General features: G+C 42.0%; 1 protein-coding gene across 1 annotated transcript in view; it reads right to left on the bottom strand.

Annotated features, from left to right (window-relative positions):
- The window catches only part of svep1 (sushi, von Willebrand factor type A, EGF and pentraxin domain containing 1), a 65,773-nt gene that overhangs the window by 42,704 nt on the left and 9,703 nt on the right, over positions 1-13,366 (bottom strand). Inside the window, 2 exon segments of the mRNA XM_030779496.1 lie at positions 4,856-5,032; positions 6,172-6,427. Of these exon segments, the coding sequence (XP_030635356.1) occupies positions 4,856-5,032; positions 6,172-6,427 (433 nt within the window).

Here is a 13,366-nt window from a genome sequence, read left to right as displayed (position 1 = left end):
ATTTTGACAAATAAGCCCATCTTTGCAGGCAAAGTGCCACTGGCTCTTCAACAAGATAAAATTTATATTAATTAGACAGACTGACAGAGGGGTTGTCATCCAGACAGTGACAGATCGATAGAAGGAGAGAGAGAGAGAGAGGAGACTGACCCTTGAAAAGTAGGTCTGTAGCAAAAAAGGAAATTGTCCAACAGATAGACAGATGAAGTGACAAACAGACAGATAGACAGCTATCTACATGTCTACACTTAAACGCATGTATGATACCTCGTCCATGAACACATAATTGTTTTAACTGGCCTATGGATATGTCAAAACAAAATTCCTTGCATGACGTAAAATAAACTACTGGCTGTTGTTGCGTAGAGAACATGTCAAACTTGGCTGAGTTCGCAAGCTATTGGATATATTGTATCTGGTGGCTAATAAAATACAAATTGGCGAAAAGGAGCAATCGATCATAATCTAATATTAGTGACAAAAGTGTTGGTTTACGCTAAAACACACACACACACACACACACACACACACAAAACGACAAAACAATGACAAAACGTGCATAGAAACGACCCCCCAGATAAGACTCCTTATGGTTGAATGGGCTTCCCTCAGTTCAGTGCAAGCCAAATGTACATTACGGTATATTCACTGTAACTCCCATGACTTCATCTTTGGCAAACCATGCACATGCATGACTCTTGAGCCAGAGAGGAAAATGGAGATATTAGGCCCAATGGATTCTGTTTATATTAGATGTCTGTAATAACTATAAATTCACATTTTAATGACAACGGTATGCATGGTGGAAATTCTATGTGTGTATCTGTACCACAAAATTAGGTTCCCTTATCACATATACTTACAATTTAAACATATAAGTAATGCTTAAGCTATGGAAGCTATAAATTTGTAAGTGCATAGAACAATTAGTACCTAAGGAATAATCATAATATACAACTGGTCTTCATATGTATACATACAATACATACAACTTGTGATGTCTAATATAAAGTTAAATAGCTCTGAGTTGATCCATAGTTTACACTCTGTTCATAGTGTCAGCAATTAATTTTTGTCAGCAATTTGATTTTGTGTGTGTGTGTGTGCGCACACGCGCGTGTGTGTGTGTGTGTGTTTTTCAACCTGATGCTCTCCAAGAGAAACTTTTAAAGATATGGTGAGAGAGTTTATGTGACACTTTGAGGATGAGAGGAACAGACATAACGTGGTTACTGTTGCTAAGACGATTACTCATCCAGCTGTGACGCCAACTTAAATGTGATGTAAATCACAGCAGACAAGCTAATAAACAGTCTCGTAACAAACAGCTTATTAAACCACACAGACTGCAATGTCGAGGATCGCTGCCATTAAACGAATAATGAACGATGTCTGATGAAAGTGTTCCACTCTGGAAAAATCATGTCTCTTCTTTAAATCCTTTCTCTTCTGTCTGCCCTGTCCTTTCATTACACTCTGCGTACGTGTCTGAGTGGGTCGGTAATAAGACACAGGGGTTTCTTTTAATGGATGGAGGTGTCAGATTCTCGCAAAGTCTCTCATTCTTCAGTGTCTGTGTGAGCTCCACAATGATTTCACCATACATTAGACAGTGGAGGACTGAGAGAAAGAGAGGGAGAGAGAGAGAGAATGGAAGATTGAGAGGGAGGGAAGGAGCAAAGAGGGAATGAACAAAACATGATTGCAACATTTCCCTTTCGGGAAGCGGCCAACATTTCCCAGATTCCTGTTCTTTTGTCGTTTTTATTCCTTACACCGGATTTATGTTCATCTCGAGGCTTCCTTTTTGGAATCTCAGCCATCCGGGTGCGAACAAATATTTACAGTCTAAAAGTTGAGGAAACAAACCAGCTATCCTTCAGGTTCCCCCAGAGTCCTTTGACCCCTGATGGTGAACCTCACTCAGGCACCAGCTGCCACGTGTCACGGCAACAGTGTCCATGGCAATGTGAGGCGACTCAAAACCGGGTTGTGTGTCTGATAAGTAGGTCATTTACACCGATTTATGCAACAACCAATGACCCCCCCCCCCCCCCCCACCCCCCCCCCCCCCCCCCCGCCACCAAAAAAAAAAGAATTACAAACATCTTGAAAACAACCCTCTCTCTCTCTCTCTCTCTCTCTCTCTTGCTATCTGTCTCTCTTTGTCATTCAGTCATTCCTCTTTACCCCTTGTTTAGATTTGAAGTTAGCCTGACGTGTAAACGAATCATTTACTTCATTAACACTAAACAGGACTTTTCCAACTTCCTTGCGACAGTATCAGGAGGGAGGTCCCACTAGCCACCCTCACGTCCTGCTGTGTCTGATTACTGGGGGTTATCGTTACTGTTACATACCATTGGTTTCATGTCATATTTGCTTTTGCTGTCCATTGACAGGACAAATGGGAACATTACCACATGTACAGGCACCAGATACAGTAGATCACGTAACCCTGAGCAGACGAAAACAGAGACAGTTCATCTCAGCTCTTAAGCAACAGAATAATTACTCATAGTTAAAGTCATGTAACATTTCCTTATTTCCAGGTTAAGAAAGCCCAGTTATGTTTTATTCTCTGGAAATTGCAAGAACATTGTTAGCTTAATGGGGGAATGACCTCTACCCTCTTGATCAGAGACCCTTTCTCTATATTTAGAAACCCAGCGCATGTTTGAGGCCTAGTGAAGGTACGTTGTGTCCAGAAAGCCTTCACTTTTCCCTCAGTCTTGCTGATCAACAGGGGATTAAACTCTGCCCCAGCACTGAACCTATGCCCGACACTAACACTGACTTTTTAGACAGTTGAGATTTTGAGTTGAATCACCTCCCTCTCCCCAAAAGCCATATTCTTCCCGTAAGTTCAGAGGCATGTGACCCCTAAGGATCTTTCACAGTGGAGAGCATTGACCTGAGTTTCCATGGTTTCTGCTCTGTTCCTCACAGTTATTTTGTTGGTTAGTTACATTTTCAAAAATGTTAATACAATGATGGATTGAATCAACAATTTGCATTAAAAAGTCAAGAGAGTGGTAACTGTTACAGGATAAAGAGCTCTCCTCACAGCTCTGTCCTAATATATCTTTTCCCCTAACCGATGTTCTACGACTACTAGCAAATGTGTTATTTGAGAATAGAAGCTAACTGAAAAAAAAGCTACTAACTTTAGGGAATTCAAGCTGTTTTTTGACGTTTGGCAGTGGTCTATCTCTGAAGCAGTGCATCTCTGAATGTAGGAGAATGAAATGAAGTTTAGGACAATGATGTCATATAAGAAGCAATAGAACCTTTAGCTCCACTGACATCCACAGAAGCTTCAGTTCCCAGATGACTGAGTACTTCCCAGAGAGTCTTAAACTACCCTTTCCTTAAATTAATATGTTCCTAACACACCATCTGCCTTGCACTCACAGACAGTTCTCAGACACAGGAAACCTTTTGCTTCTTTTTTTTTTTTTTTTGTTTTATATTGATTTCCGTTTTCTGCGCTAAATTTCTGGTTGGGCATCGACCCTCTGTCATTAATTAAACCAATTAAACAGCTGTCTGTGATGAGACAGTTTATTGTCTTCACATCTGATTATGATTTGGAGATGTCTCTTCATGGCCTGTGATTAAATCCATCTCTAGCTCAAATAGGCAGTAAGATAAGGAGAAAAGAAGAGAGGAGTAATGGAGGAGTAATGCTTAGCACTGATTGGCTCTTAACATCCTCTACCCACCTTTTCTTTACTCCCAGTGGTTAATGCAACTGCCAGTCATCTTTCTCTGTGGTTACTGTGTTTGTTTTTCCTTTGAGTACCTCTCCTCTCTCCAAAAATCACATAAAACCACAGTATTTCTGTCTACCCTGCTGATTAAATACTTGGCCGCTTTGTCTGCCCAAGCTTCTATGAGCCCAGACACATTATCAGAGTAATAATCTGTCTGGGTGCCGGTGTTGTGTAAATGATTGTTTGGGGTTCCCCTCAGTTATGGCTAGGCAGAACTGCCATGGTTTAGGACAAGTCAAGAGGTTAGTGGTGTTAAAACCACTGTCTTCAAGGTGGCTTTCATCACAATAATGTGCTTTTCTTTTCCATGGATTTACCTGTTGCGGAAAGTAAGACATGAAGTAGTCTTTTGCTTCCAAAAAAGAAAAAGAAAAAAAAAGAAGAGATTCAGTTGAATGAGCTGGACTTTACAGCTGGTTTTCCTCCATTGAAAGAGTGAAATATGACTAGCTGCGCTTCTTCACACTGTGACTGAACATGTTTTATTGATTTGTGATTTCTGTGCAAGTCAGATGCTTGAGGGTGGGGGGGGGGGGGGGGGGGGGGGGGTGGGTGCCAGAGAACCTGTGTGCTGAATGATTGAAAGAACAACCAAGAAAGAAAGCTGACTTAGCCTAAGAACGTAAAAACAATTCAACTTGGGCGTCGGTGCCTGTGCCAGAAGTTACAGAATAAAGCTTTACGTGTCCAGGAAGATCTTGATTTGTTTATCAAATAACCGTACGTCCTCACGTTAACTGATGTGCTGGAACCGACAGCCCGTTAACCTTGGTTTGGTTTTTATGTTCTCTCTCTTGTCCCAGATCCGTAACTGTTTCTGAGAGGTTTTTGAAAGGATGATAAAATAATTACGGTAAGTCAAATAACCACACAAAAATGATCCATTGCGCTACGACAGAGCTTTGACTTCAACGAAAACATTTCAAAGACGTCAACTAGAATGAAGTTTTGTTTGTTTGTTTCCTGATCGCGCGCACGGACATGGGAATGTGATGATGTCACCAAACAGATGTTCACGGAAGGGTATTGGAGGCGTATTCCGAGGGATTACCCCGTTATCTGAGGGTTCGACTCCGTACCTGTGCACTCGTGCTGCAGTCCCTTGCCGTAGTGTCCTTTTTCACAGATGCAGTCGTACTGGCCTGTGTGTGTGCCACATTTGCAGCTCGCCATCAGATCACAGCAGTCTCTGCCTGCCTCACACAGGGAAGAGCACCGGGATTGATCCTCCAGTATGTAACTTCCAGTGGGGAGATCTGAGAGACCGACAGAGAGAGAGAGAGAGAGAGAGAGAGAGAAGATGAGAGGTGAATTGAGGAGAGGAGGGATGTGGTGGGAGTGAGAACGAAGAGAAAGACAAGATAGAGATAAGATAATGAAAAATGTATCGACAAAGAGAGATGATAGAGATAAAAAAAAAAAAAGAAAGAGATCTGGGAGATATGTGGGAGTAAAAATGTCAGCGGAGGCAGAATACTTGACTGAAAAAACTACCACTCAGTGGGGAGACATTAATAGTTCCTGAGCTAAGTCCTAAACTCACATGGCCTCTGCTCCTCTCCAAACTGTGTAAGCCTGACTGATGTGAACGCACCTAATTTATGCAAGCTGCCTTGGAAGACAATGTCTGCTCCACAGCTAAAGAAGAACAACAGAAAGGAGAGCACTGGCAAGGAGCATCTCCGTCTCACTGAACACAAAGCAAACAAAAAGGGATTGTGGTCCAGATGTCTCGGTTGGGCCGAGGCTGTTTGGATGAAGGAGTGCAGACTTGGAGAAAGAATACCACAGACGCACGCTGCGGGGTTGATAGCGTTCAGTGTCACGGCTTTTCGCCCTGGCAGGCCGCTCTGGTGAAAAATGATTGATCCTCGTTTGATTCACTGTTTCTCATGCTTTGAATTGATGATTTCAGCAGAGTTTCGGAGAGAACTTCACCTTGCGTCGTGCTTTTCAAAGCCAGATCATAAAATTTATGTGTCTGAAGTAATGAGCAAAGCTGATCTACAACAGGCCAACACAAGTAAGACATACTACGGCTATTTTTCAAAAATACTAGATTTCTCACATACTACAGTCAAAAGTGAGACACTTAAATGAGTGACACCTCGTCCTTAAATATTCTTGCTTGAATCCTGCCATTACTGTAATCTCTTATTTGTAAGGCGGAGTCCCAGTCAAATTCGTTCAACTGTTCCATTTGAATGTTGATCATTTACTGAGACAATCAAACACTGCACAAGTGTACAGTTATGGAAGTTGAGTGAAGTGAAATCAGTTAGGTACATCTGATTTCATGTCATTTTTGTTCTGGACTTTGGTTGTTTGACTCCTGAACTTACTCAACAGCCTTTTATCAGTTTTACCAGCATCAGAATTTCTGTTCTCTGCTCACCTTCATGTAGTGCTCGTCGGGCCAGCGCTTCAAATTCGGCGAAATTGTGGACGAGGTAACAGTGCTGGTCTTTAGGGTGAGAGGCCATGTCGTGTAGCTCACGGATGTTCCCCTGCCAAATTCCCAGGGTGAATATTTCCACCCCTCTCTCCCGAAGAGCCGCCGCGACAGGCCGCGGGTCTCCGCCGTTAGAGTAGCCATCGGTGATGAGGAAGATGACTTTCGTCGCATTCTCCCTGGAGTTACGCAGGATGTGCTAGGATGAAAAAAAACACAAAGGAACATTTTTGACATCTTTAATTAGAGTATTGTGAGTTTTTAACACCAAAACTAGCAAAACGTATCACCTCGGGCAGTAACTGCATCACTACAGAAACTCCCCTCATCACTTGCGATTAAAGCGACAAGGACTTCAATGTGGTCGCCAATGTAACTAGACATCTATGTATTTTCTTCAGTTTTTCTCCTTGTGTAGAAGATTTGATATAACATGGTCAATTAGTGGTGAACTATATGAAACTACGGGGCATGTTATAGGTCTTGCAAAAGTTGCATCCCGTCCCTTTTCTGTATATCATATTGTGCTCTCTAGAATTCACTCTGGATTCATAAGAAAGAAATTAGCAGAATGTTTGTTCATTCCTTGCTCATTCTCTTTGAGAAACAAATTAGAGATACATTTATTTATTTGCAATAGCTATCACATCTTTTAATCTTAAGTCTCTCCCCTATAGTACACTCAGCTAACAGCACAAACCACCAACACACCAGAACATAACCTTCTTACACACAAACACAGACAACTTACGCACACACACACGCACGCACACACACACACACACACACATGCTCACACGCTATGCACCTAAATCTACATTTGGAAGACTTTTTTATGACTGTCCCTGTGTAATTAGAATGCATCGTTACACAGAGCAGAAATGTTTTCATAATTATAGTCTTCATATTCATATTCAACCAGCTTTATGTGTCTCCCTGAAATGGCTACATCATCTTACAGCAATAGCTTTGAAAATTACAAAGAGAAAAGAGGAGAATAGCTCATATTTTGGAGGGGGGGGGGGGGGGGGGCTTCTGAAATGGAAAGTGAGGAGAAAAAGAAGGATGGAAAAGTGAGCAAAAGGAATAAACGGTATCAGCAAACGAGTGAGAAAGTGGTAAAAGAGAGAAAAGACCTGCAACATGTCATGCCTATGACATGCAGTGAGAAAAATTTGTTACAAATGTGAGAGACAGGACAGAAACAAAGGAGAGACATATGAAGGGAGTGCGAAAGTATCTCACATCGAGGAGAAGACAGCTTGGATGAAAGTGGAGGAGGAGATGTCTTTATGGTCTAATTGGCTAGACTTCAACCATCTCCATCCAGAGGAGGCTGTGTAATTACAGACCCGGTGAAGTGAGGGAGAGAGAGAGAGAGAGAGAAAAAAAAAAAAAAAAAAAAAGGCCCCCGGTCCAGACAACCGGAGGAACCCGGGGCCCCTGTCCCAGCACCCAAACCCAGCTGTGCGCTCCACACCAGATGCATCCCGTGCCCACTGTCACCGCAGTGATGTCACAGTAGACCGTACCCCATGGGAGTTGGCCGGAGGGCAGGGAGAGCCGGGTGGGATTGTGGGTATTTATGGGGCGACTGCTCAGAGATCCAGAGGCCATATGGGGCAGACTGTGGCCTCTGAGTTACTGGCTCAGTATGGGCAGAGGGGAAACCGCAGAGAAGAGGTACGAAGTTTAGAGAGGGAGGGATGGCCATTTACAAGCGGGTGATTAAAAATGACAAAAATTTGTGTAACGTCACGTAGTACAATGAATAACAGCAGAATAATGCAGAGAGTACAGACAACTTTGCACACAGATGCAGCCACACACGCACACACACACACACACACACATACACACACACACACTCGCTCACTCACTCACAAACACACACACACACACACACACACACGTGCGCGTAACCACGCATAAATGACTCCATTTAACTCGAATAAAAATACGCACTGCGCTCACATGCCTTGAACATTTGCGCTCTTGCATATATTCACATTACAGAAATAAATCTTAGCTGTATATATCTCTCTCACACACATATATATAAACATTTGTGGGCCTCTTTAATTGTGGGATTTGACAGCTGGTGTGTGGAACTCCTCCTTTTGGCATTAGGTCTTGGTGAAAAAACAAAGAGAGCAGGAGAAACACACACAGAAGTCTGCCAGTGTGTGTGTGTGTGTGTGTGTGTGTGTGTGTGTGTGTGCGTGCGCATGTGAGAGAAAGACAGAGAGGGATATTGTGGGTGTGAGACAGAGGAAAGAAAGAAAGAAAGATGTAAAGTCATTATGTGTGGGTGTGAGCGTGTGTATGTGTATGTATGTGTGTGTCTGAAACCATGGCTATTATATGTCCTAGGAATGTCCACTGTATCGTGTTGGACAGAGTACTGTGAAAACAGTATTTGGCAAGCCTTCCAACATCACCCCAACATCTAAATGAGATTAATCCTCAAAGCCAGAGATTACAGTTCAGCCCAACAGTGTCTGGGACTCACCCACAGGGCCTGTAAAACGGCCAGAGATAAGAGAGAGCCCAGAGGCTCAGGAGAGTAGAACTGACTCAAACGTACACTTAAGACTACACTCAATCAAACTGTCAGAGCGCCTGCGGTCAGTCACAAAACATGTCCTGGAGCTTCCATTGCACTGTCTGCGCATGAATGATGACCCTAATCAAACGTCACTCATACGTTGGTAGGCTTATACCTTCGTCAGCTAATTTTACGTGGCAAACAGGAAAAGAAAGGTTATGGAAGCAATCTTTTATGCTTTGGCCGGAATTCAAACGTTGCTGTCATTACAGTATTTCAAGGCCTGATCTGATTTTCCAATCCGCGGTATCTGACAGCTTAACAAGCTTCCAAAACACACAAATGATCCATATGTGTAGCACTGTTAGCATGCGCCGTTACCATGGTGCTAAGGAGGGTGGGGGGGGGGGGGGGGTTCTCTCCGGGTATGTCGGACGAAACAAAAACTAACAACACGCTCAGCGCAATCCAAGTCCACCGATCGCTACACTTGGAGTTCACTTCCAAAGTTCTGAGTCCAACATTCCCACTCAGACCACGGTGCAAAACATCAGCGTGACAAGTATTTAGAGACAGAGCGATAATTTTTAAATGATTCATAATGAGATTTCGGTCAGGATGTTCGGTTTTTTTTTTTTGTACTTTTGGAAGAACGGTTTGAGTCAGATGAGACATGCAACGCCCGAATGACTGTAGGGATTTGGGGGGGTGTGGGGGGTGTGGGGGGGGGTTGCCTTCTGTGCCAAATCTACAGCGTTTTACCAGCACCTCCTAGCAATAAATCAAAAGCACTCAATATGCCTGGCAGGAATCTAGAACACTAAACCATGTTCTTCTGCACCCTCATTTGTACTCTTTGATTTTTTTTGGGGGGTTGTTTTCGCCTGTTCCTCTCACCTGCTTAACATGGAGATAGTCCATTCTGCTCTAATCTTCCTGCCAGAATCCACTGAGTATTCTCAGTGGGAGCCACTCAAGCTTTGGAAAATAAAATGAAAGATGTAACAGTGAAGTTTCAGAAGTTTCATACTTCGCTAAGGCTTTATGTTAGGCGTCTGTCATAATGCACTTGTCATAATGCATAATAACTGTAATCACTTGAGTGCTTATTACTGCCTAGTTAAGTAATAAGTAGCACAGATGAAAGATTTTCCAGAGCAGTTTGATTTGTGCGTTACGCATCACAATCTGTTGCATAACCTTTATCTGAGCATGGGGTCTGCATGGAATGTGTTTTTTTTGTGTGTTTTGTGCAATACAACTCTTAATTAATTAGCCTGAAACTCTCATCAGAGCCTTAGCAGAACACTAGTTGGCTTCCCTCTTTTAATTCTTTTCAACAGCTCATTAGTAAGTCACTACACTTAGTTCTAACAGAAGACAAACTGAGCCTCTGTTCTAAAGTGAAGACCATATTGTACCAGTTAAGAACTGTTTGTGTTCTTTTAAAGTCATAATAGTACAGATCTTGCCAAATACTCAGTAGTTGTTCTACTTTCTAATTTTGTCAAGACAGTAACAGGCAGTCAATGGATTACCAGCTATAGGCTTGATAAGATTTGAAATAATTGCATTGTAATGTACACTTAAAATAAAGCGTTACAGAATCTTTCATGAGAGTCCTAATGGTGTTAATGAAACTATGCAAATATTTTTATTTTTTTTCTTTTTGCTGTTGGTTGAAGTTCCGTCTCTTAGCGCTGTGGTCTTGTCCTTAAGTAGTTAAGTTTCTCTTACCACGCTAGGAATCTCTCTTTCTCGACCGCATTTAACGGCTTTTTCCCCAAGTGCATGCTGGGAGTCCTCCTTCAACACACCGGCAGGAAGGATCACGCAGGTCATCAGGAGATGGGGGGGAAAAAGAAGAAAAAAAAAAAGAAAGAAAGAAAGAAAGAAAGAAAAAAAAAGGGGAAATCTGCCCATCTTTCATTCATGGGTCTTTGCTTCCAGTGAACTGTCTACTGCAGATATGTATTTTTTTAAGCATTCCAGTGGGGATCAGGAATGCGACCTATTTGCATCCGTTTGGAACACGGTCTGCGCTCCGTTGGAAGTCAGAGTGCTTGTTTTGACATGGTATCGGTTCTTGGCTCTGGTGGCAAGAATAACAACAACAACATCCCATAGGACAGAACGGAGCAAAACTCAAAATGTTGGACCCAAAATGATTCCCAGCTTTGCCTCATTGAGCAATATTAAAGTCCGCTGTTACAAAATGGGGTCACATTAAAAAATATCTGAATGTTTACAGCTTGATGAAATTATACATGGTGAAGATTTTGCCAACATACTTCACATTTAAAAATCTAGCTAAAACGCCGCTTTCAAAATCAAATGTTGAGTATGTGGTTAATTCTACAAACCTCCCTCCCTCTAAATGCATTCCATGAGCCTGTAATAATGTTAGGTGGACTAAACACTAAGTTGGGAGCAAACATTTTTTTTTTTTTCCTTCAAGTTCTTGGAGACGTTCTTTAAAATCACCTCAGTAACGAGTAACTGTAACCTCTTCTTGACTGACGTATAAACCGCTTCCACTGTACTCCACCTCTGACAGAACTGGTTTAAACTGGCCGGCGCACTGACCACTGCTTGTACGCTTCATATAGAGTGACAGTTACACGAAGAATGCAGAGAGAGAGAGAGAGAGAGAGAGTGTGTTGTTGCTGCCTGTCTGATATTCTCCAGAGTCTTTGAGGGCTTCCCATTACAGATCCGTACATGCGAGGACTCAAAAGTGTTTGCCCGAAGTGAAGTGTGCGTTCAAGTAATTGTCACGGAGACTGGAGACTAACAGGGTTTTTGGAGTGTATGGTTTGCTGGTTCCTGTCAAAACACCGTTCGTCAAACCATAGCAGCATACAGAGAGACAAAGAGTGAAAGAGTGGAAGAGGGGTTTAATTAAATTGAAGGAGATCTAATATGGAATCTATGCGCCGTGTAATCTGAACCAGGGCTCATTATTTAATCTTCTCAGCTGTGTTTATGCAAACAGCCGAGCCCATATCCAATGTGAAAAGAAACAAAAAGACAAAAAAAAAGAGAGAGAGAAAAAGAAAGAAGAAGAGGAAGAAAAAAAAAAAAAACGAGAAATGAATTGTGACACGCCCTGTAATTGAATGAAATTATGATGGAGAGGAGGAGGAGGAGGAGGAGGAGGAGAAGGTTTGGAAACTGAATCAACCCCATCAATGAAACCAACTTGCGGGACAGAAACTCGAAATGTCTGCAAATAAAGCCACAGCCCACAAAAGAGACCCAGGCAACAAACAAGTTTTAAAGCTGACTGCATTTCCAAAGGGTTTCCAAAACACTCATGATTAACCACTGGACTGTAGGACTGATCTCTGACTTCATCTGGTTCTCATACCAAACACCTGACTGTTTCATGCTATACGCCAAACATATAACAAGTGTATTATTGAGCCATTGTGAGATTTCTTCAAGATCCAGCATCTGGAAAGTTAAAGATGGCAAAAGTTCTCATTTAGAGAGAGCGTAGATGTGGAAAGAATATATTGTACCGATCTCTCCTTGTGACAAAGTTTTATTTTTAATAGGATAATGTGGCAGAATTTTGATGTAATTTAAGAAAAATGTGGTATTTGTGCAGATACCACGCAGTGCTGTAATGTTTTGACTGAACATAATGTTTTGAATGTCAAAGAGACAGCTAGTTTTTTTTTTTTTTATCCCCAGGAAAACGGATTTTACTTCTAATGTTGAAAGAATCAATCTATTATCTTAAGGTAAAACAACCTAATCTTTGCTCCAGACAAAAGAAATGTACTCGAATCAATCGCTGGTAATTTTGTTTTATTGTTGTGCAGCGAGATGGAATTTCTATTGCTTACATAAAGTCAAAAGCGCTATATTTGCACATTTTAATTGTTTATTCTTATTTTTAAGAGATCTTGCCCAAGCATATTTTGCCTATCCTACCGTATAATTAAAGCAGTTTTCTGAATTTCATTTTATTTGCGATGGATGGTTTTTGCAGCAGATAATGTCAATTCAAGTGTCCATTCAATTGAATATCAATTCAATATCTGGAATAAAGAGCTTAAAGACCAGGCTCAAATCCCTAAGTGAGTTAAAGCTCACTCATCTTTCTCTTCTGTGCAGTGGTACTGAAAGAGCTAAAAAACACACCCAAGGTTGCTAACTGTCCGGGGGTTAAGTGGGGGGGGGGGCCTCGGATGGCTTAGCGCTGATCTCCCCCCTCTCTATTAGATCCTGTCTACCCTAAGGGTTTCCTATCTGTTAGCTTTTTGGAAGTGGCGCTTGCCACGGAAGCTGACGGTGCCAGCTCGACTTCAGGCCATTTGTCCTTCTCTCTCATCTGGAATTCATTCCCGAGGAGCTGATGGATGGCAGATCCATGTCTTTATCTTTCCTGATAGGATGAAAGAACTCCTTTTCATCAAAACAGCAAGAGAGAGAGAGAGAGAGAGAGAGAGGGAGAGAAATACAAAAAACAAATACTAGGCTCCAGCTAGTTATATTCTCTTTTATCAAAACATTGTAGGACACAAGTAGTTACAAACACAGTTTCCTCAGTGAGTTCAAATAAGTTGTGTCTCTCAACAT

This window comes from Chanos chanos, chromosome 7 (assembly GCF_902362185.1).
Source record: "Chanos chanos chromosome 7, fChaCha1.1, whole genome shotgun sequence".
NCBI classification, from domain to species: Eukaryota; Metazoa; Chordata; class Actinopteri; order Gonorynchiformes; family Chanidae; genus Chanos; species Chanos chanos.
The sequence above is the reverse complement of the archived record's forward strand: the minus strand, read 5'-3'. Positions and strand labels throughout refer to the sequence as shown.